General features: G+C 42.5%; 1 protein-coding gene across 1 annotated transcript in view; it reads right to left on the bottom strand.

Annotated features, from left to right (window-relative positions):
• Positions 1 to 24236, bottom strand: part of LOC121434713 (reelin-like) — a 447768-nt gene that overhangs the window by 89518 nt on the left and 334014 nt on the right. Inside the window, exons 23-31 of the mRNA XM_041633615.1 lie at positions 21649 to 21786; positions 20690 to 20876; positions 14008 to 14213; positions 11955 to 12126; positions 11345 to 11545; positions 7876 to 8108; positions 3053 to 3210; positions 1211 to 1418; positions 50 to 126 (exon numbers count right to left, since the gene is read on the bottom strand). Of these exons, the coding sequence (XP_041489549.1) occupies positions 50 to 126; positions 1211 to 1418; positions 3053 to 3210; positions 7876 to 8108; positions 11345 to 11545; positions 11955 to 12126; positions 14008 to 14213; positions 20690 to 20876; positions 21649 to 21786 (1580 nt within the window). The remainder of the gene's footprint in view (positions 1 to 49; positions 127 to 1210; positions 1419 to 3052; positions 3211 to 7875; positions 8109 to 11344; positions 11546 to 11954; positions 12127 to 14007; positions 14214 to 20689; positions 20877 to 21648; positions 21787 to 24236) is intronic.

A 24236-nucleotide genomic window follows, 5' to 3' on the forward strand; every position in this document is an offset into this window, starting at 1 on the left:
TAAGATGCCAAAACTAAGCTACAAAAATTTCAGAACCGTTTCAGCTTACCCTCATTCCTAGCCCGCGGCTTGATGCACGTGATCCCTGATGTTTTACTTCCGATTTGTACATAAAACTGAACAAGTCTGGAAGAAAACCAAATGAACACATAGACTTTAGCTTGCTTACAAACAAAAGGGGGACAAAAAACTCCTAACATTCTCAAGTACCGCTTCTAAAGTCAGAGGGACAGAGATGACGGGCAGAAAGATATACATGACAGTACATTAACTTGGCAAACATTTAAAAAGTTAATTGATAGGGACAATGACTTCATTCTGTACAGTGATCTAAAGAAAACAATGGAACTCCATTTCATTGCAACAATTTCATGACAAATTAAAAAAATCTTTAGATACTGCAATCTTGGAAACTCAAGATGAGGGAACGAATATTTCCCACCAACACGTTAAAGATTCTAGAAGGGCAGACCATCACTTGTCCAATACTGATTTAGAGCAAGCGGGCGAAAGCTCCCACACCTGACACTCAGCGTGATGTAATTCGTGCCCGTGCCCATGGCAACCAGTGAATCCTGCTGGGCAGAGAGACCCTTGAGGATGGGATGTGGAAGGAACATGAAACAGACGAACAGCAGAAAAACCATGAAGGGCGGCATTGGATGTTTAGTAAAGAGCATGTCTGTTTTTCTCACTTTCTTCCTCCTAACTCCCAGGTCGTCTGACTGACGTAAAAGGCACAGTTTCATGTTAGGGGTGCTATTTTTGCTTGACCTTAGAGCCAAACAGTTCTTGGTTTGACCAGTAGGTGGCAGGGCAGGCATTTAAATTGGGGGGGGGGCAGTTTTCACTAAGTGACCACAAATGAACCACCTCGTACACAGAGGAATCAGTTTCAGACATCAAATTCGAAGTTGAAAGTATATCTACTTCGTCAATTTACATTAAGAACATGCAAGAGCTTACAGGATAACACAGAACTTCCTTCTGCAAACTAAGGTGAATATGTAGTAGACACAGAGGTCTTGATAAGTACGGGCTGATTAAGGAACTATGGTGTGATTTTTTTGCATTCCCCACCTATTTTATTATACAGTTTGAGCTAAGCTTCATGTTTTGCACATGCAACCCATAGGTAGAAGTATTATAGGAGATACACAGCAACAGTAGTCTACTCTGTTCAGGAGAAATGTTCCCATCAACAACTTGCCTGATATTCCGGGTGTCCAGCGGCACAGTCCTGGCTTCCCGTTTCCCAAGGCCATTGAAGTAGAGGGACCTGCCGTCGTTGAGCGTCCCACAACCGGTCCCAACCTGACCTCCTGTTATCTTGTACCACAGCGGGCTTAGCTTCCCTTCAAACCTATCGAACATCTCACTGTGGTTGGGGATGTTCGACACACAGGTCCCTTGTGCAGCTTCAGAGAAAACAAATGCAGACGTTTTGTTAGAATCACTAAGTGTGACAAGATACGCTTGATACACGGACAAGGAGAGTTGACATCATGCAACCATCGGTCTAAAGGCAGCCATTATTACTAACATAAAGGCTGTTACTAGGTGTGTGCTGTGTGCCTGGAATCCCAGCAGTTGGGAGATGGAGGCAGAAGAATCAGAAGTTCAAGGCTCTCCTTGGCCACCTAGTGAGTTCAAAGTCAGTTTGGGCTACACAAGACTCCCCTCACAAAGATAACAAAAAGAAATCAATGAAATTTGCTTTTTTTTGTCTTTTAATTTTAACTTTTTAAAAAGATTTTTTTCAATTAAAAAAATCATATGTATGCATGTTTCCTTGCATGTATACATGTCTGTACGAGCAAGTGCAGGAGCTTGTGGAAGATGGAGACATTAGATTGCCCAGGAGTTACGGGTACAGTGGTTGTGGGAAGTAAACTTGCGTCCCTGCAAGAGCACTGGGAGCTCTTACCCACTGAGTCATCTTTCTAGCCCTTGTTACTTATTTATTTCTAAAGGAAGACTGATACAGGAGCATCCACGGGTGCTCCTATCTTGTGTGAGCAGAGATCCTGCCTATGATAAAGCCATTCCTTTACTGTCTTGCTATTAAGAGGCTCATGAGGACAGTCAGCACAGAATTAGAAAATGTCGTCCTTGAAACTGTGCTTGACACAGAAGGCTGGCAAGAGCGAGCCAGTCTGTCTTTGGTTTCTTGTCAGAGGAAGGCCTGACTATCAAGATGGGAAGGGGCATTTTGATTTTGCTGCCAGGAAAACTTTTAGAAGCAGATTTTAGAGCTTAAGAGATTTCCTCTAATTTTATGTTTTAATCTCAGATCTCTCAAAACTTTTGCTATGGCAACACCCAAAGGTGGATGTTGTTAAAAAAAAAAGTTCTCTTTTGACAGTCTTGGGCTTAATATTTTATATTCTATTTTAAATTTAAATGTAGTGAAGTATATTTCATTAGAGAGAGAGAGAGGGAGGGAGGGATGGAGAGGGAGAGAAGGACACACACACACACACACACACACACACACGAGAGAGAGAGAGAGAGAGAGAGAGAGAGAGAGAGAGAGAGAGAGAGAGGAGCTCTCAGGGAGACTCTGAAGGCATGTAGTGAAGAACTTGATTTGGGTTTTAAAGATTAAATGTATGAGTTCAGAGCCTATCTCTAGCAATGCCTGGCTATGGAACCCAAGAACAATAGTAAAAATAAATAAATAAATAAATAAATCCACTCTCTGCATCAGTTTCCTCAAAAGTAAACAGGGCCAGCAGTACTGTGGAACAGTTATTCTTAGATTCAAACGCGATAAAATGAAGGTATTTACTATAATGTTCGGCTTGATGTCAGGCTCCAAGCAATGCTCACTATGACTGCTACTAGTGACAAACACATTCTTTCTAGGGAGTGGAACTTAGCAGGTTTTCTTTCTAGGTGGCTCGAAACTACAGGATACTCAGCAGCTCAAGTACCTTGGGTGGCCAAGTTCTAGAATTCTTAGACACAGAAAGTAATAAACCCAGCATCTGTTATCTGTGTCTGAGTGAGCTTTCACACGCAAACTGCCAGAGGCACATGTTGGCCTTACCCGTGTATCCCAGGTCACAGAAACACACGCCCGAGATGCAGTCTCCGTGGCCACTGCAGTAACTGGGACAAGGTTCTGATATGTACACTCCATCCAAGCCAAAGGGGGGCACGTTCTTCTGCGCGCTGCTCTCTTGGATCCATCGGAATCTGGTCTTACTGTTGGGAGAAACATGTCTCTTCTTACCGTCACATCTCACCGGACAGAGGAATACAGAAAGGCCCAGACGGCTTCACCAGAGCCGCGTACCCTGAGAGGCATGCCTGTGCGTGGCACAGAGACCCTTCATAGGCTTTCTCTCAAATCTTCCTCAAACCTGCCTGATTTCCTCTTCAGCATGAATGGTTTAATGCCCAGGAGAGATGAGGCACAACGGTCTGACATTTTTCCTACAAAGGAGCCTTATACCAGATACATCATAGGATTTTATACCAGATATATCTTAGGTTTTTCTTCACATATTTTCTCGTTCTATGCTCTTTCACATTAATTTTACGGATAGTTTTAGAGAAACTATTTGAAAAAAATGTAAAGTTTGACAATTTCATGCGTGTACGTAATGGATTTTGATTATGCTTATCGGTCATAATGCTTTCTTATTCCCCTGCTCCCTGACCCCAATGCTCTCTCTGGACCCTTCTTTCCAGCAAAATATTGGCATGTTTTTGAGGCCATCCGATAGAATGTTTTTTGTTGGGACATGTAACGAGACTCTGGTATTGCCAAGGGAAAGCAAGAGCTTCTGCAGATAGCTCTACTGACACCCGTGATTCCCTCTTTCCTCCTCATCTCCCCTTTCCATTTCTAAGATGCTTATTCTGCCATTCCCTAGTAACCAGATGGGGTGCCTCTCAGCACTGCTAAGAAAAAACCGACAATGAAAAAAAAGCCTTTTATTGCCTTGGGTTGGAAGAAGCAAACCGAGCATGGCTTCACACCTGTTTGCCTTTCTCTACCTTGTACCTGACACCCAATGCCTGCTTCTGGGCTCAGTGATGTAACCCTGGGTTTGAACACAAGCAAGTTGGTGCCTTAGAAGGTGCTGGAATAAGGAGAGTTATGAAGAATGAAGAGGCACGGGGTGTGGCCATGAGGTACCTGATGAACGGTGGACAAATATGTGGGGGTAAGTTAGAGACGCTGGACCACACGGCATTTGGGAAGGAAAGGCACGAAAGAAGAAAGCACAGTTGAAACCCGTTGCCGCACCTGTCCCCACAGTGCTTTCCTGAAGTTGGTAGCCCTAAAATAGAACCATTATTTGAGATGCAGACATTTTAGTTTAAGTAAATGTCTATTCGTGTTGTGGGTTCCTAACTACCTTCTGAATGTTAATTCTCATACCCACAGATAGTGTAGTCTTCACCCTTCATTAAGGAAGCTTCTCTTTGCAACAGACGGAAACAATTACAGAAAGTCACAACTGGTCAAAATGCCAAATTGTGGAGCCCAGTCCTAACTGATACCTTTAAAACCCAACTCCTGCACCCAAGGCTCAGGGGTCATGGCTGATAGGAGTCAGGGGAACAGGGAGTTCACTATGAGATTGTGTCTCCTAGTAACATGAGAATCTATATCCACAAAGTTCACCAACGTATCTTCCTAAACAGGAGCTGAAGAAGGACAACCTTAGACATGCTGGCTTGTAAGCGGAAAGGTTCAGAGCCCAGGAAGCCTCAGTTCTGCACAAAACACTGCAGACAACTACACTGCCAAGTGTAGGAAAAACAGTCTTCTCCAAAGAAGAGCATACCAACTGATTATCCTATAAACACTGACTGAGCGAGCCGCATCCATGTATTTAGGAATACACACGCACCTAGACACCCACACCCCTAACAGTGATGGATGAGAAAAGAGACCATTCATTTGAGAAAGAGTAAGGAGGAGTCTGTGGGAAGATTCGGAGAAAGGAAAGGAAAGACAAAAATGATGTAATCATAATACATTTTCAAAAATAAAAAATTAAAAATGTTTATTATTAACAATGATGATGATGATGATGATGAACTAGCCAGACCATCCCAAAGAAGAAGGAAATAAGGCAAAATTTAGACAAAAATGTCTATATTTCACATTAATATGAAGTAGGTACAGCCTTTGCAATAAGTTATTTGCAGATTTATTGTGTCTCAATAGGGATGGCTCTGAGGGCTGGGAGGGGCATATATACCAACATAGATTTACCACCTCCCATGTCTGTCTTCTGTAGGCAAGAACTGGGTAGGCTCGTGGGAGCACGGACTTTGAAAAATCCCCTTAGAATTATTTCTGAAAGAGTGAAACCCTTCACTCTTGTAAGCATGCTGCTTCCTGGCAAAACCAGCTCCACGTTCTGTCACTTAGACTCTCAGCTTCTGAACACTGCATTCGGGGCTTCCTGAATTTAACATATTGCAGATTACAAACCAACAGCTCATTTGCTTGGGAGAAATAGAAACATATTTACTACTCTTTAGCAGAGGGCTCTTCACCACAAATGCCATCAGTCAGAAAGCTGGGTAGACTCCAAACTAACCAGAAGCTGGATTTTAATGAAGAAGATTTCTTTTTTTTCCTCCAAAAATTGAAATCCAAAAAAAAAATTTCAAATATTGAGAGACTCAAAATATTGGCCATCTTAATGCTGTGAAGGCTGAGCTTTTCTGACTTCTCATAATGTGGTCTTGCCAACTGGGCTATTCTTTTCACTAGAGAAGAAACTGTAATTTACAGATTTAGCCACAGTTCTCAGAAATCCATGTTGGACTTGTGTTCTCTGACTCTGGACAATACTCTCTGCTTTTCTAGTGATGTTTTCATCACCGTGACGCTCCAGTCACTGCAGCAAGGGGTCCCGCTGATGCTTATGTATTTGGAAGAGCTGTTTCGTGTCCATGGCTTCAGAAATCACGAAGGGTTGTGGTTGAGGTGAGAAACAAAGCAAAACAAAATGAAACAAACCAATCAAACAGGGCTGCGCTGATACTGACAGCCTCAGAAGAATGGGAAGCGAGAAGACACGGCTATTACAGAGTTTCCAATGGAGGCGAATGATTCCTCAGAGTTGAAACCAGGAGCCCAGAGCAATGGACAGGAGGACTGCTCTCAGGGACAACTGTCTTAGAGAAGGACATTCCTGTCCCAGACATTGCTTTTGGACAAAGGAAGCTGAATTAACAAGCTTCTTGGCGAAGCTCAGTCTTCCTATGGGCTCGGTAACTGACGGCCGTGAGCTTCCCATTTCTTCTTGTCCCCTCTCTTTTGTTTTTCTCTGTTAAACCACAAAGCAACACTGGCATTGAAAGACAAGGAAATTACATGTAACTGGACTTGGATCTGATGGTTGAGTGTTTGGTGGTCAATTTTTGAAACAGTTGATACCTTAAGATGATGCTTCAGGGTTTATCAGACTCATACGGAACTTTACGTCTTTGATCAAACAAGCAACCCAAATATTTCCCCAGCAACAACTACAGCGCATGTTCTTGGGGTTACAACCTTAACTGGTGATGAAGGCCGACAGTGCAGTTGGTTTGAGTAGCTAGGTCATGCTCAGGAAACCTGTGATCAACTTGGTGAAAAATATGACAGAAAGACAGTGCTTAGCAGCCTCGGGAACATGCTCCTTTCATTACCACCACACCGGAGTGCAGGACAGGTTACCCTCGGCCACAAACAACTCCAAACCCTGTCGATTATTCCAACACAAGCTTGTTTCTCACTTAGTCTAGGTATCCAGCACAGGTTGGCCAAGAATCTGCTTACTGCACCTGAGGCCTGAGGCTGGTGCTTGCTGTAGCTCACTGCATGGAACCCTGGGAAAGCACCTGAGTTCTAGAAAGCTAAGTGCTTCAGACATTCACATTTTATTATATCATTTTTTTTCAAATTAAGCCATCTGTCAAATTTTGAAGAATGTGGGCATAAGCCTACCTTATTCCAGGAAATAAAGGCTCTTGGAGTATTGCCAAGTGACACTAGTGAGTACCTCAGCTCTATATGTCACAATATCAAGAAGCAATATAAACAGCTCTGTGTATCATTTCGGTTCTGAAGTCAAAGGCCTTGACTGAGACACGCTTAATGTCGCACTCCAGAATTTAATTACGAAGTGTCTACATGAAGAATGTTTCTTTATCCTTCCTAAAATGATAGAGTGGAAAACGACGATCTCGCTCTTCTACTTTCTGTATCTGAAACAAAGTGCTATAAAATTTATTCTATATTATTGTACCTGGAGGAACACATCTTCACAAAAATTTACACATATCTGCTTTATTTATTTATTACCAATGGAGAGGAAACGATTCTGCGTCACTTAGCTGCCAAACGGCTGAGAGCTAAATTGGTCCCTCCTTTATGGAAACCGATTCATTTCAAATTTTCAGTCCATTTATGTTACCCTCCTTCGTTGAAATTTTAATTTTCTCTGTTATTATTTGTTTTAGCAGTCAACTTAAAGCGACCATTTACACTGCAAGATGCTTCAACTTTTCTACGTAAGGAGGTGTTAGATAAATAAGATCTATGGAGGGAAAAAGCCTGATGCAAGGCCATGTGGTTCTTTCAACCCGTGAACAGCTTTGTGTGCTGCTGTGTGCCAGTGCCCAGAACTGTGGATGGCTCAGACCGGCGATGGGCAAATGATTACTGAATGAGTTAATAGGCTTCACCATCTACTTGTGCTATTTCGGCAACTCTACTTTAGTTTTTATTTTTTGCCTCAAGTTACTACCTGGGTAGGAGTGGCCAGACTGTATGAAGCAATGGCACACCACGAGAGAGAGAGAGAGATTGAGAGAGAGAGAGAGAGAGAGAGAGAGAGAGAGAGAGCGCTGTACCTGGATGCCAGGGACCTTGGAATGGCAATGGTGATTCTTGTCCATTCTTCAAAGTCCCCGGTATAATAGACGGTGGGCTCACTCAGTTCCCGGGAGTTCCCTTCACATCCTTTGCCTGCTGAAGCCGGAAAGCACCCTTCCTTCACCAGAAACCAGGACATGCCCGCGTCATGTGAGTACTGCAGGAGAACCGGGGCAGCGCTGCTGAACTGGCTGGCACACCCTATGTTCAGCTGTTAGGAGGAAGGGCAGGATTAGATTAGACAGGGCGTTCACTCAAAGACACCGGTCATCAGATGAGGAGCAGTGACAGCCCATCACTGTGTCCAAGTCAGCATGGCAGTTAAGAGACGAGGAGGATACAGTTAAGACTCAACCCAAACCCTCTGTAAATTCTGGAAGGTTTCACTTCAGTACAGAGCTAGACAAGTTCTCTTCCTGTTGTATGTATGTATGTATGTATCTATCTATCTATCTATCTATCTATCTATCTATCTATCTACCTATCATCTATCTATTATCTATCCCTATCTATCTATCTATCTATCTATCTATCTATCTATCTATCTATCTATCTATCTATCTATCTAATCTATCTACCTATCATCTATCTATTATCTATCCATATCTATCTATCTATCTATCTATCTATCTATCTATCTATCTATCTATCTACCTATCTAATCTATCTACCTATCATCTATCTATTATCTATCTATCCCTATCTATCTATCTATCTATCTATCTATCTATCTATCCCTATCTATCTATCTATCTATCTATCTATCTATCTATCTAATCTATCTACCTATCATCTATCTATTATCTATCCCTATCTATCTATCTATCTATCTATCTATCTATCTATCTATCTATCTATCATCTATCTATCATCTATCCATATCTATCTATCTATCTATCTATCTATCTATCTATCTATCTATCTATCCTACCTATCATCTATCTATCATCTATCTATTATCTATCCATATCTATCTATCTATCTATCTATCTATCTATCTATCTATCTATCCTACCTATCATCTATCCATATCTATCTATCTATCTATCTATCCATCCATCATCTATCCATCCCCCCTCTCTCATATCTATCTATCTATCTATCTATCTATCTATCTATCTATCCATCCATCCATCCATCCATCCTACCTACCTACCTACCTACCTACCTACTAACCACCCAGGCCCAGAACCAAAGCTGAGTCGACCCACCCCAACATCCTCAGAATCTATGAACTGTTGAAGCATATGAAGGGGATGAACCTAAAGAACCAAAATGGCAGGATCTCCATGACACAGGGCAACAGGATAGCCAAGAGGAGTCCCAGAGAGAGCCCATTATAGATGGTGCAGCATCGGCCAGAGCCTCAAACTAGACTAAAGACTCCTGGCAATGAATACTGATAAGCAAAGATGTATGGACTAAAGGGTGACCTGTGTGACTCCAGGGGCCACACGACAACTCCGAAGACAAGATTCCTTTCCTTTCCTTTCTTTCTTTCTTTTTTTTTTTTTTTGGTTTTGGTTTTTCTTTTAATTTTTGTCTTGGGATGGGAAGTTGCAAGGGACAGAGGGCGAATGTGTGGGGTGGAAGGATGGGAAGAAAGATGGGTGTGGTCAGGATGCATAATATGAAATCCATAAAGAATCAATAAAAATTAAAAGAAAAAAGAAAGAGGTTCCCCAGTTGTCCTCCTGGGTGATTCCCACCAGAGAGGTCTCAGGTGTGGTATTGTTGAGTCAAAAATCTGAAAACACTTCAAATTTTAAAGTTTGGTGTATTTTTTTTTTTTTTTATTAAAGGACTTCTTCTAGCACACCACTAGGTTTGCAATTACAATTTAAGGCAGTTCTTTCCTAAATCGGTGTCTGAATGCACTCTAATGCTGCTCTATTCAGTCTTGGTATCTATCACTGCCGTACCCCTCTCCTTATCTAGTCAATGTAGACAGCACTATGCAGGGCTCTCTCTCGGCACCTGGGACCTTTCTGACCAGAATGCTTCTGACAACACTGTGACTGCTTACCTTTCTGACTTATTCTCTAGTTTTTGAGCTCCTTGAGGACTAGGGCCATGGTTTTGGTTTCTATATTCCTAGCAACTCATATTTGGTAATTGTATCTTGGTAATTGTAGCAATTACCAAGAATGCACCAGACCTGTATTTTTTATATAAAATATACATTTTATATAAAAGATACCAAGTGATATTTTAAGGGTTTCTAGTATATATTAACTATCAATCCATGTATAATCCATAATTAATACCCATCATTAATTATTGGGCACAAATTACTAGGTGTTTAGCTGTGATGTGAGAATTGGGATTTTCTTAATATGTACTGTTGCCTCTTTAAATATCTGAAAAATTCACTATGTGTTTCTTAGTTAGCTTTTTCAGTTTCGGGAGCTCACCATGCAGAATCTAATGTCTATATTACTATGCTATTTGGGGTTGATTAAATTGAAGTGGTATTAGATGAGGAAAGGTATAGCGCTCTATGGACATTTTATATTAATACCAAGTGTCACCAACACACGCCTATGAAGACATGAACTGTTACTGATGCTTTTCCATTGCATTAATATCCAAATATGAACAAAGGCAGATTACCATTTCCTCATTGTTGTTAGGACATAATTTGTTCCTGTTGATGGCTGACTACCTTGTGTAAAAGGCCTTTGGAAATGATACTGAAGAGCCACCCTCAAACATCTGATCTCTTCAGTAATTCCGCTTGTAAACTATTGTGTCTGTATCCTGTTGTTACACAAGGAGCATGTATTTGTGCTACCTCATTAAAACTACATTGCTTCTGACTCCAGGACTCACCAATGGGATTTTATTATAAATAAGCACAATGAAATTTTGATTACGTTCTGAGACAAGAGTCTGTCAAGGTACATTCTCACTGTTTTTGCTGATACGCTATAAAGCATGAAAAACAATATGTTTTAAGGAAAGTGATGCGTGGCAGAGTAAAAACCCATCAAATTTTGGAAAGGGAAATTGGAAATGCTGTAGTCAACACATGTGATACAGGCTGGGGTTGGAGCCCAGTTACTGTGTGCAAGGTCCTAGGCTTGATCGCCAAAACACAGAAAAACACAAGTCCCAAGCCACTAGTGAGACAGACAGACATATCAATAATGATTTGAAAGTAAAGAGTTCATTGCATCAACTCAGATCGAAAAACTCAATTATAGTTTCAATTATGGAAGAGTTGCATGAACAGTGTAATGCTTTAGGTACAACTTCTGGGACTCCCCCAGATCTAGCCAACTGTTTTCCTTAAGAGTTTTACCATCCTGAAACTGGGGAGCCTTTCCTCAAGTGTGCCCCTTCTTTACTAGAGTATGGGAAATTCTGTTCTCTGGGAGCCATCTGTGCAGAAGTCGGAGCTGGTACCGCTCCTCCGCGCTCGGGGAAGAGCCCTGCTGCAGATACCTTGAACTGGAGCACATATCCGGGTTTCAGGGCCAAATCTCGGGTTACAGCAAACCGGTCTCCATCCGACTTTCCGAACACCATGGCCGAAGGTGTGGCAGCACAGAAACTGTCGTTCTTAGCCATCCCTTCGTTGGCCAACATCAACCACACACTCATCTGATTCATGGGGTAATCAAAAGCCGGCTTCTCATAAAAGTTCTAACGGGAACAATACAAACAAAACAGGAAGAGATGTTTGGTTTGTGACACGCGGACCATGTTTTCCTGAAAATACAGAACCACTAAACAAACTTTAAAAACGCACTAACATTGCTTCTTGATGATTTAACAACCAGAATTATTTTGCCACCATGTATCTAATTATTTTTAAACATACTAACAATTTTCTGCTTTCTAGAATTCACAATCTTTCTCATGTTTGAACAGAACAATCTGCGAACTAACAGCCCAGGACTGAACTTTTTTACTACAGAAGGGAACATCAACAACCAAAAAAAAAGCATGAATAATCACCCTATTCCTTGTCAGACCTTAAGGGAGTCTATTGTTCTTTCTCTGATCTGATGTGCCAACCCTCTGCATCTTGGTGTTCTGATGTGAGTCATACCTGGGGCAAAGTTGGGTTGACGATGGGGATGACCTGCTTCTGCTTCTCTGACAGGATGATGATGTCATCGACGGCCCACTGGTCGTAGTCCTCCCCGGAGAACATGGGCTGCCACCAGCGGAACCTGGTGCAAGGGGTCTTGGCGGCGGCTGGGAGCTCCAGGTAGACGAATCTGCATAAAAACAAACCCTCCATGGCTGGGAAAGCAAGGCTGTGCTGCTCTTAAGAGCCGGCAATGTAACAAAGGCGGAAACAAGAGAAGGTCTAGTTTTATTTGATCCCTTGGCACTCCAGATGGCTCTGAGGGTGGACAGATCACACGGGAGGCTTATGAACTAAGAAAGCTTTGTCGTATTTTGTTCACTTCATTTGTAATTACGTTTCAACAGACTGACTCACTGGCTTCTTAGTATTAAAGGTCATAACTTGCAAAAGATCTGTTTTGTTTTTATTTTATGTGTATGAGTCTTTTGCCTGCATGTATGTAAGGGCACCATGTGTGTATGTATATAAGGTCCAAACAAGCAACATCATATGGTCACAACTTTTAGAGAAAATATGTTGGGGTAAAGGTGCCTGTTGCCAAGTCTGATGACCTCTCTGATCCTCTGGACCCACGTGGGAGGAGGGAACTAACTTCTGAAACCCAGCTGTGTCCTCCACTTGCCCACACATATGCACACTAATTAACAATGTAACAAAAGAGAAGAAATATCTAGGTTTACTTCTTCTCCTATTGTGTTATTACACAAAAATAGTATGTTTTAAAGTTTCAAAGCAACCCTTGCTCCTGGTGAAAAATATAAATTGTGAATTTAAGATGAAACATAATCATCAATAAATTACATAAGGTTGGTATCTATTAAAATTTATATGTGTATCATCAGTTTATAAATTATTAAATACACAATTTTTTATATGCACAACTATATATAATATAGTTATTTACAATTTAAAACAAGTCTGTGGAAAGTCATGTCGCCTTAACGCGGCCCATTTTTTTTAAAACACCAAACCTATAAACCCTCAATCTACAAAATATGTAAATTTTAGGCAGCAAAATACATTTGATTTGTAAGAATTTGATACGCATTTCCTTCAATATTTTCCAGCACAAGACCTCATTACAATATGTAGAACAGGACATTAAAATAAGTTAATACTGACTGGTGGTAATATATAAAGAAGAACTTATGTCTATATTAAAGTAGAGATAAGAGATTATAAAACAGATACCCTAAAAATGGTATTTTTTGAGTAGTTTTGTTATGTTCATATGAATTAAAATGAATTTCAAACACGACATAATCACAAAAGAACCAAGTTTAAATACTTATAAATAGGCTGACTGCCTGGTGGGCATCACTAATCAGCCACTCATGAGCGGCTGGCTGTCAACGGTGCCATTTCTCTGTGTTCTTGAGCTGGCAGAGTCAACCCCTGGATAGGTCTGTGGAAACGTTTGAGAATCTGAACGCTAGAGACTGGGTCACACACTGTCTAGGACCATCCCAGGGCACAGTCATGTGAAAACCCAGAACGAAACTCTCCATCTCACTTACCTGTAACAGATGAACATGTTTTGTGTGTGCCCAGAACGGAAGCAAAATCCCCAAATGTGAGGCGGATATGGGACTTTGCTATAGCCCAGAATGCCTTTGGGTAGCAATGGCTAGTAATTTTCTTGTAGTCAAAAATCCCCCCAAATCTCTAGACAGGTTTTTAAAAGAGGATTTTTGTTTTTGAGATAAGATCTCACTGTAGTCTTAGTTGTTTTTGGAAGTCAGGAAGTTCCTCCTGCTTGATCTTCTAATTGCTTTGGTTTCCAACTTATGCTACCATATTCAACTAACAGCTCTAAAAAAAAAATTAAATGAGAGCACACATGGTTTTTGTTTAATGACTTGGATGAAAATTATCTATTCTTGGCTTTCCTGTCAAATCTTTATGAGTTTTTCTGTTTGGGGAACTGTCAGCATTTCAGAGACACTTGAGTAACAACTGAATATCTACCACCCCTGGATGGCGCGGCCGGCCCAGCAGCGGGGGTTACCTGGGTTTGCTGAAGTCGGAGAAGTACATCTCTGCCAGCAGGTGCCACTGGATGCCCCCGTTGTTGCTGTACTGGAGGAGGACCCCCTCCTCTCTGCTGTCAGGCTTGTTGCATGCAGTGCTCTCTCCGCCTATCTGGATGTAAAACTGGACAAAGTCCACCCAGGACGTGTCCAGATCCCAGCTCACCAGTTGTCTTTGCCCGGCCTTTCCAAAAGACAGAAAAACCTTGGTCAGTGATCTGGGAGCTCTCTGGCATTTTACAGCTTGAAACTCGAGCACCCTGCACTATAGAAGACAGTTCTGGTCCCGGTTAATATTGAGAAGAGCGAACTCTGCTCTTCTCTTGTCTCTGCTGTGGTATGGTTCCTGCTCTTGGATCACTCACTTCATCTCTCCATCACTGATACCCAGACCCAGCTGGGAGACTCTTGAGAATTTCCTACTGTACCAAAGAGTACTAAAAAATAGGGCAAAACTACTCAAAACACTTTCAGTCCTTGCCTTGTAAGCCTCCCATCTAATCCAAGAGTAACGGAGAAGAAAGACAATGGACTAGGTGCATGTTGGTTGGTTCATGGGCATATCTATGCTTATGAATACAAAGGCCTGAAGACAATGATTAGACAATACCACATTTGTTGTGTTATTTATTTGTTTGTTTGTTTAGTTTTAGGCAGGGTCTCTCATTTGGCTTGTGATGGAGGAGGGTCATCTTTCTATCTGTTGTTTCATTGGTTAAGTAATAAAGAAACTGTATAGTTATAGTTTTCCATTATTATGATAAAGATAAAATAGATGTAAATATTGTAACTGTAATTCTTGCTTTATAACTGTTTTGCTATATGTAATTTTACTATGTTAAAGTTAAAGCCTTTCTTTTTTGTTTAAATAGAAAAAGGGGAAATGATGGAGGAGGGTCATCTTTTTATCTGTTTCATTGGTTAAGTAATAAAGAAACTGCTTGGCCTCTGGTAGGACAGAAAATTAGGTATGCGGAGTAGACAGAACAAAATGCCGGGAAAAAGAAGCTGAGTCAGGGAGTCGCCATGATTCTCCCACTCCAGACAGACGCAGGTTATCTTCCCTGGTAAGCCACCTCGTGGGCTACACAGATTATTAAAAATGGGTTAGATCAATATGTAAGAGCTAGCCAATAAGAGGCTAGAACTAATGGGCCAGGCAGTGTTTAAATGAATACAGTTTCCGTGTAATTATTTCGGGGCATAAGCTAGCCAGACAGCCGTGAGCCGCGGTGGCAGGAACGCAGCCCGCTGCTGCCGCCCCTATTACAACAGGCTTGGAACTTGCCAACTAGGCTAGTCTGGCTGGCCACTGAGCTCTAAGGATATGCCTGTCTCCACCTCCCCAGTGCTGAGGGTACAAGTGTGTATCACCCTGTCTGCTCTTATTCTAATTAATCAATTTTATCATTATTAGTTTTTGAAGCAGAGTCTCACTATGCAGACTTATTTGTCCTGGAACTCGTTATCTAAACCACAGTGACCTCAAACTCACAGAATCCACCTGCCTCTACCTCCAGACTGCTCAAAGGCCTGTGTTGTTATGCCTGGATAGAATTTTGTTTATCATGTGGGTTCTGGGGATTGAACCCAGGTCCCTGTGCTTAAAAGGCAAGCATTTCTGACTGAGTCTGATACTATGACTCACGTGTGCACTGGCTGGAGCTGGGTTTGGCTCTCGGTCTTTTATTCATTCTGTACATGGGTCGTGCGGCCTTTCTGAGCTTCACAGGTGCAATGTTGGCAATCCTTCCTTCCTTACGGAATTGTGATAATTGGATTAAACCATATGTGTTGTGTGTAAATTGTCTGGTGCACTACATGCATTTCTGAAGGTGTATTCTCCCCAGAGATCTGCTCACAGCTCTTTTCTCCAGAGCAAGTCACGGCGAAGTGGGCAAGACAGAAACTTCTTGACAAAAAGGGAGTCTTCAGGTCTCTCCATCTGCTTTGCTTACTCTCAGGCAGAGGCATTGGGAGGAGCCATCTAAGTAAGTGTCTAACCATTCAACAGTCTCTTATATCTTAACATGTTAAAAATGTCCAGAAATCCAGTAGCCCACTTCCTTCTCTTGCTGTGCCCCTGTAGGTCAGCCAGCTGGGTGGCGCCGACACAGGCTGACAAGAGGTTGTCACCCTGTTCTGTGTAATGACTTCAAGATAAGGTGGTATACAAGAAGGTCGATCATGAGAGTCTCCCACATAGTTAGGTTTTACCAGAGTTAACCAGAAGACTTTTCTGGTCTTGGAAGGCACATGGGAATTTGACTAGAGATCAGGAAGGAAAACCAAGACAATACATGTAGACTAGAGGGAAAACCCCAATGCTTACACTGAGCCCCAGTTTCATCTCCTGAGTTCACCGAGGGAGAGTTCTAACACAGAAACCGAGAGGGTAATTATCTGTGGACTAATTAAAGAAGTATACTCCTATCAAGAATTCTAAAGCCAGTTAAGAGTCCAAAAGAAGCCAGGATGCCTGCCTGCAAGGGAGATGACCCTGATTCCAACGCGGGATCATTCTTTAAACCTTCCCATTTCTAGTATGATTTGAGGAACTCTTGTATGTGCTTTGTACCATCTTAAACTGTTTTTCTGAAATATGGTAGATGAGAAACACCCAGTTCTTTCCTACCCCAGGACCACAGCAAGCAGAGCGATGTTTGGGAGAAAAACTCCAAGAGTTAGCAGGTTGATTTCAACCTAGCAAAAAAAACAAAACAAAACAAAAAAACAAAACAAAACTATGAAAAACGCAGCATGTGGAAGTGAGCCAGAAGGATAAGGCTCTAAGGTGAGAATTATACAAATCCAATCATGACAATTAGCTGTTTGGAACGGGGGTCTGTTGTGAACCCACCGCGCAGGCTTGCTCTTCTGTGTGATGGGTTAGTCCCCAGGGGTTTGGAAACCACTTTGGTTGGACTTTTAGAAATGGTGGGAAATATCACACACATGTTTAGCTTGACACTGAAAGTGTGTTTTCATAGATAAATAGCAAACATCATTTCTTTTGTTCAGGGACCTGAAATGCTGAACATTATTTCAAAGAAATTAAGAGAAAAAGAAAAAAAGTCTCATGATATTTTTTTTTGTCAGAATTTAGAATATGATGTAATTATTGCTTTGGAGTTTTCCTACTTTGCTGTGATCTATAGATTCATGCACACATGTGTACACACACACACACACACACACACACACACACACACGATGTGTGTCTGTATCCATGTGTTAGAGTAACAGGCTGAATGAGCATGTTTCCATTCCCAGAGTGGAAAAGTGATTCTCCAGTTGACTTGAAACGCTCTGAGAAACCCTTCAGACATTCTAGTATTTTTGTACCTTAGAGTCTATATGGGAGGAATGGTTTTTAGAAGCAAAATAAGCTAGAGGTGAAATGGCCCCCTCCTTTAAGCGTTCAGCTGAAATACATCAAATCTTACCAGACGGGAGGTAACAGAACTGATAACCGATCCTCTAAGCAGCTGTGAATTTTCACCTCTCATCTCACTGGTTTCCTTTATTGAAAACGCCACAAGGGTCAAACTTCTCTTATATTTACTTGAACGCAACCACTCCTTTAGAATCTCTCCTTCTAGTCAAATCAGCTAATTCTATAATAACGGTGTTACACAAAACACCACGACAAGAAGCCATATAGTGTGGCAGACCCAATATGACGATGGTGGCTGCAGCCCAACTGAAGTCCCTTTGGTCACACGGACATTTAATTATTCCAGACCTACTGAGTCCTCTGGGTGTTTATCGATACATAAACCTAGACTAGGACATGCATTCGGGAGCTGGCCACTTTATCTAGAGCTCAGCCCAGCTCGTGCTTTCTGCCTGGCCCCGTGAGAAAGGCAGGAAGAAAGAGTATACCAGCTACAATCACCTCAGAAAGGCTAAGAAGACAATGCGTGGGAGAGTCTGGCCCTAGCTCCTGCAATATGCACGGAGACAGATCTTTCCGCAGGATATGGCGTGGCTGATGTGAATGCAGATAGGTGGGAGGCAGGGCGGCAGACTCAGGGTAAAGGCAGGAACCAAAAACAACCTTCAGCGGTGGGAGCTTCCCAGCTGGAAAGCAAATACCAGAGACGCGGGTAAGGGAGGCAGAGAGCAGCCTACATCCTGTGGCTGGAGAGGCAGAGGATGGAGGATTTTAGAGACATCAACTTAGGGAGGTGGGCCCGTGACTTAGAGCTCTTTCTTTGCTGCCTGCTCAATGCTCAGCTACTTGTTTCCTGTCTCTCCCAAGCTAGCCAGCACACAGCCTGGTGACTGCAGGTGGGGATCTCTACACCACTCCTCCCGGGACACCGAGGAGCCAACCGGAAACCCTCCCTGCTTTCCCTTTGGAAATAAGTGATGATTCTTCTCTCCTGGTGATAGTCAACCTGACACTGGATAGGGAAACAGTCTGTGAGTAGCTGAGGAATTGCTATTCCCGAGGTCAGGCCCTCCTAAGTTTCCCTTATTCTGATTGCATGGAAACCACTTTCTCCTCTTTTAGTTTAAGATGAGATTTTCCACTTAGAATTCTAAACAGATAGATGCTACTAGAGAAAAATAGGGAAAAGAAAGGCCCTGAGATATTTATACAGAAGCCCAGAGGGGAAGGCTGTACCGAGAGATGAAGGGAAATTTGTACCTTTGAAATGATGATTTCCGAGTAGAAGGGCAGATGTGCGGGGAATGGTACCGTTTTATAATTTCCTCTCGTAAAAAAATCACAGTGATGATTAATGCATCTTGTTCCCCACACAGCTCTGTTCTTCACCTGCACTAACTTCCTCACTGCGCCCAGCACTCTGTTTCACAGACAGGAATGCTGAAATACAGAGAAATAACTCCACAAGGCGACCTCCACACGAGCTCTGGAACGAAGCGTATCCAGACAGTCTGACTGTAGAAAAGACAATTTTGGGTCAAGTGTCCACCCAGGACACTTTATGTATGAAATTTCCGTGTATGCATAGACACACATTTACCAGTGAAATATTTATAATCTTAATTTTAAAGCAGAGGCTGACAGCAAGCACAGTGTCCCTTCTGCAGAGCCAGGTTTCTAGTGTGCACTGGTCCCTTACTGACTATGCTCTCTAGAGATCGTGACGGTAGGATTGTCCATGTCAACAGCCAGGACACACGGACTAGACCCATCCTGATTTCCATCCTTTCCTGTCTTGTTTCCTTGTAGATTCTTCGCTTTACACCTACATCAGAACAAAACTCGAACCTATTTTTTCACTTGCACAAATTAATTTTTCTTGGATTTCTGCCAAAACAAAATCTACGCTGTAGGAGCCCCGTGGTATATCATCCACACCTGTCTACTTGCTATAGGATGTAAATGAAGTGAGACCTTTCTAATTGTACCAGAATTGGTGACTGTAATCCTTCTATAAAGAGACGGTATTAACTACTTCCCATCCTGAAGACAATTGCGCATGCTTAGGGCGAGACGTGTCACTCAGGTTGGCACCTGCTCCCTGTCTTTTCTGTTTTCACTGGAGATGAACCAGAGCAGAGTGCAGAAGATGGTCTGCCTGGACGATAGCGAGGAGGAGAGGAAGGGGGCTCCCCTCTCATCCTCAACAAATCAACGTGGATTGGGGTGCTCAAAGAGAATTAGCCGTTGCAATTCTGCCAGTGCCTGGCATCTGAGTCCCTTGTTGATATTTACCAATGTGTATGTCGAATTGGCTGCTACAACCAGGAAAGCTGAACGTTTCAAGAACAAGATTGATGAAGCATTCTACACCAGTAGGGTCTACTGGTAGTCACCAAACTAAGATAGAATAGCCCTGGAGCTATGATTGCTCAACAGCCAGCTGCTCAGCCCTCTCTCTCCAGGAACGGCTCTGTATATGCTCCCTTCCTCTCTTCCTTCACTCTTACTTCCTCCAACCAGAGTCCTGAGATTCACACGATGACAAATCCAATAAACACAACCCCTAGACTCTGCTACAGGGTCGGCACTCACCAACTCCATCCACGTAAGAACTCTACTGAAGTGGACTCTCTCATCCCTTTGTGGATGAGGAGGTGAAATGGAAAGAGGATGAAGTGATATGCCTACAGACACACAGCTAGGAAGTGGTAGCATCAGACGGAATCAAACACGGAGACTAGCTTCTCTAGCCTCCAGGTTCGTCCATCCATCCCTGTCCGTCTCTCAGCCTAGGCGTATCCTCTCACAGAATCTAAAAGGGTGGAGTGAGGACAGATAAAAAGCCTGCTCTAGTCAACAGCCTTCAAGACAGAAGCCTGCACAGCACTGGGCTACAGGAAAGCAATGGGGTTTAAATGAAGTGCAGGAGCGGTGGGTGAGGGGATCTGGGATGTCGCTCAGTGGAAGGATGCTTGCCCACCATGTCAGAGTTTGTCCGTTCTGCCCCAGCACTGCACAGAAAAGAACAAGAGTACGAGGAACTCTAAACTGGCTTAAGCTGTATTTGTAGTAATCCACATCAATAATAAGATGGGTTTCCCAATGTCGCAATAGGACCGGCACATGGCTAAGCCCAATGAAGGGCATGAAGAACAGTAAAACCATTCCTTGTTGGTACCTGTGGAGTTCAGCACGCCTGTGAACAAGTCTCATTTCAAACCAGCCACTGCCTAATGGCTCGTTCTGACTTCTGGGCGTACCTTACTGAAGTAGAGAGACGATCCAGAAGAAACGACCCCACAGCCTTGCTCGGGCTTCACGATTTCTCCGCCGATAACTTCCTGCCAGTCAGACTCCCAACCGTTTGGGTTCTCAAAATCTGACATAATTGTGGAAGGAAGAGCAGCTTCTGGGAGGCACTCAGTCCCTTGGTATCCCTGGTCACACCTATGAGAGCAGCGAAAATAACCAAGTCATTAGCGACACAATGCCCTCCTACTTAAGGTATTCCCACATGCCACGTGCCCCTAGGTCTCATCCTTACGCATCTTGACGCATCTTTCTGCAGCAGTAAGGTACATAGGATACGGTACAATCTTCAGTTTCTCATGTTCTTCAAAATGGGTAGAATCTTTAGTTACAGGTATTATGTTAAAATTGTGGGATTCAAGGTTAGAAGCAGACACAAGCGCTTATGTTGGTGCCAGAGAGACTGGGATTTCCCCACGACTTTAAAGATATTATATATGTAGGTTCATGTATTCAACTAACATGTCACTCTTGTGATATTTTATAGTTCTGATTAAATCACATAGTTTGGGGTTTCTTTGTATTCAAGTGTGCTCACTTTCTTCCTATTTGCATAACCTTGAGCTTCAAGCGAAGCGGCGTAGCCGAGCGTGTAGCAGAATGTTTGACTAACTGAGGATGATGAGGGGTGGGTGGGAACTAACAGCCAGGCTTTCAGGTTAACCCAGCAGGCCTGCTCTTAAGTTTAGATTGAGAAGTTTAGAATATATGTGTAGAATATACATATATAATATATGGCTTTGCATTCATGTAACAGTTCTTTTACATGAAAAACAAGGACAGAAGGGAGACACACTTTCTTTTGGCTCTTTTGTTATGTCTGAGTCTTTGTAGTGTCTGGGAAAACAACCTCCGGGAAGAACCCACAGACCCAAACGCAGGAGTGGGTTATGCTCTCTGGAGCACGTACCTGCACACGCCATGGTTGCACGAGCCATGTCCATTGCACATGTTGGGGCACTGCTGCCCAATGTAGATGCTGTCTAAAGCCCACTCATCCTGCGCTGTGTAATAGCTCTGACTCCAGCGGAAGCGGGTGGCGCTGGACCTAGCAACGAAGCAGAAAATATCAGTTCCACTGTGGCATTTCTCCCTAAGAAGACCAGAGTTCAGCACCTTTCTGAAAACAAACCCTTCAGAACTTCTACTTAGGACCCCAATATTTACTTAGCTTAACTTCCAATCAATTATTTTTACAAGTCAACAATTCTGTCATGAAAGAAAGTTGAAAAAAGAGCCTGCCTATATAATGTTTTAATCTTAATTTAGTTGAAGCATTTTTAAAGGAAAATAGTGGGCCAGACTTTCTGTGGTTACTCAAAATTTGATCCTGGAAATAAAGAAATAACATTCAAAAGTAAAAGCTACCCACTAAATAAAACACGTCTCTCACAGGTGAGAATATGAAATATTTTACCCCAAGTGATAATGTTTCTCAGAACAGGCACACCAGTGTTATCGGAAGACTTTGGTTTGGTTCAGAATAGAAAACAAAACCTTTAGAGTACAGTTTTGGGGTTGAGAAGACATGCTGAAAAGTTATATCTAGCAAGAAGATCTGCACATGAAGGCGTGCTTATTTCTGAAACACGAACTTGCTGGAGTCTCATGGGCCAGTTGACCTTAAATAGAGATGAAAAGTTAAACACAAACACTTGGGGTCTTAGTTTATTGACGTCAGAGTCTAAAGAAGATATTTTGAAAGTCATATAAAAAAGACTCTGGATCAATGATTACTTGAAAACATTTTTTAAAAAATTACAGAGAAAGTCACCTGTAGGAATTTTCAGAGATCTGTGTTCTTTTTATTCAAGGTGCTAAAGCAACCACACCGACAGCAGCGGTAGCAACACAGAGTTACACAGAATTCTTGTGAGTCTTAGCTCTGCTGATTAGAGCATCCCCTTGCCCACTATAAACACACTTGCTTTGCCTCTGAATGAACCATAACAATCTGCTCCAATTACACATATTAATCACACCACAAGTACACAACAGACTGCTAAAATTCAGACTAAGCTTTTGTTTGTGTATTTTGTCAATAATCTGTTGCTAATAGCTTGTGTTTTCATACGTAGTAGGATTATTCCAGGGTTCACAGAGGGCCTCCAGTAGACTGGGGTTTATTTCCACATCAGTACCTATCATGGGACCTAAGACAGAGACACCTCTATGGTAGTAGGTTTATGTTTATAATTTAACAGCCATCCTGATTTTCATAGTTCCATTACAAACTGTCCTTTAGAAAAGCCTACAACGAGTGTAGATTCCTTTACAGTACTGGTATAGGAGGGTCTTCTGTCTATGTGTTACTTTCATTGGTTAAATAAAGAAGCTGCCTTGGCCTTTTGATAGGCCAGCCCTTAGGTGGGTGGAGTAGACAGAACAGACTTCTGGGAAGAAGAAGGCAGTGTGGTAGACACCATGGCTCTCCTCTCTGAGACGGATGCTGGTTAGACTCATGCTGGTAAGCCACAGTCAAGTGGCAATACACATTAATGGAGATGGGATAAATTAATATGTGAGAGTTAGCCAATAAGGGGCTGGAGATAATGGGCCAGGCAGTAATTTAATTAGTACAGATCTCTGTGTTATTATTTCGGGGTATAAGCTAGCTGGATGCTGGGAACACCGCCAGCCCGCTTCTCACTACAACAGAGTGGCGTAAGAGTTAGCCAATAAGAGGTTAGAACTAATGGGCCAGACAGTGTTTAAATGAATACAATTTGTGTGTTGTTATTTTGGGTATAAACTAGTTGGGCAGCCGGAACAAGGGGCTCTGCTTCACTACAACAGAGTGGTGCCCAACATGGGGCTCGAACCCATGACCCTGAGATTAAGAGTCTCATGTTCTACCAACTGAGCTAGCCGGGAGGCCAGAACAAGGGGCCCTGCTTCACTACAACACAGTCCTGTGGTGACCTGAATAAGAATGACTTCCACATATTTGAAACCATGGCCTTCAGGGAGTGGTACTACTTGAGAGGAAGTAGGAAGTGTAGCCTTGTGTCACTGGGCTTGGGCTTTGAGGTCTCAGAAGCCCACGCGTGGCCACAGCCTCTCTTTCTTCCTGCTGCTATGGATGCAGATGTAGAACTCTCAGCTACTCCCAGCACTGCGTGTGCCTTAACAGAATGCCGCCACGCTCCCCACCATGACGATAATGGGCTAAACCCCTGAAACTGTAAGCAAGCCCTAGTTAAATGCTTTCTTTTATAAGAGCTGCTGTGGTCACGGTGTCTTATCAAAGCAATAGAATGCTAAGACAAGCATAGTGCCCTATAGAATCGAACCAAACAAAACTCATGGACGCTACCATCACGAAAAGGAGAGATGCTCTGTTCTTTTTAAACTGATTATAATCTGAGTCGTGCCCAGAGTCCCAGCTGAGTCGTCATGGTCTTTCAGAGATAAGCACAGCACAGAATAAATTCAGCGCTCAAAAAAAAAAAAAAAAAAAAAAACCAAAAACAAAAACAAAAACAAAAGCAAAAACAA

This window comes from Microtus oregoni, unplaced genomic scaffold (assembly GCF_018167655.1).
Source record: "Microtus oregoni isolate MIOR12 unplaced genomic scaffold, Mior012 000044F_ref0000062, whole genome shotgun sequence".
NCBI lineage: Eukaryota > Metazoa > Chordata > Mammalia > Rodentia > Cricetidae > Microtus > Microtus oregoni.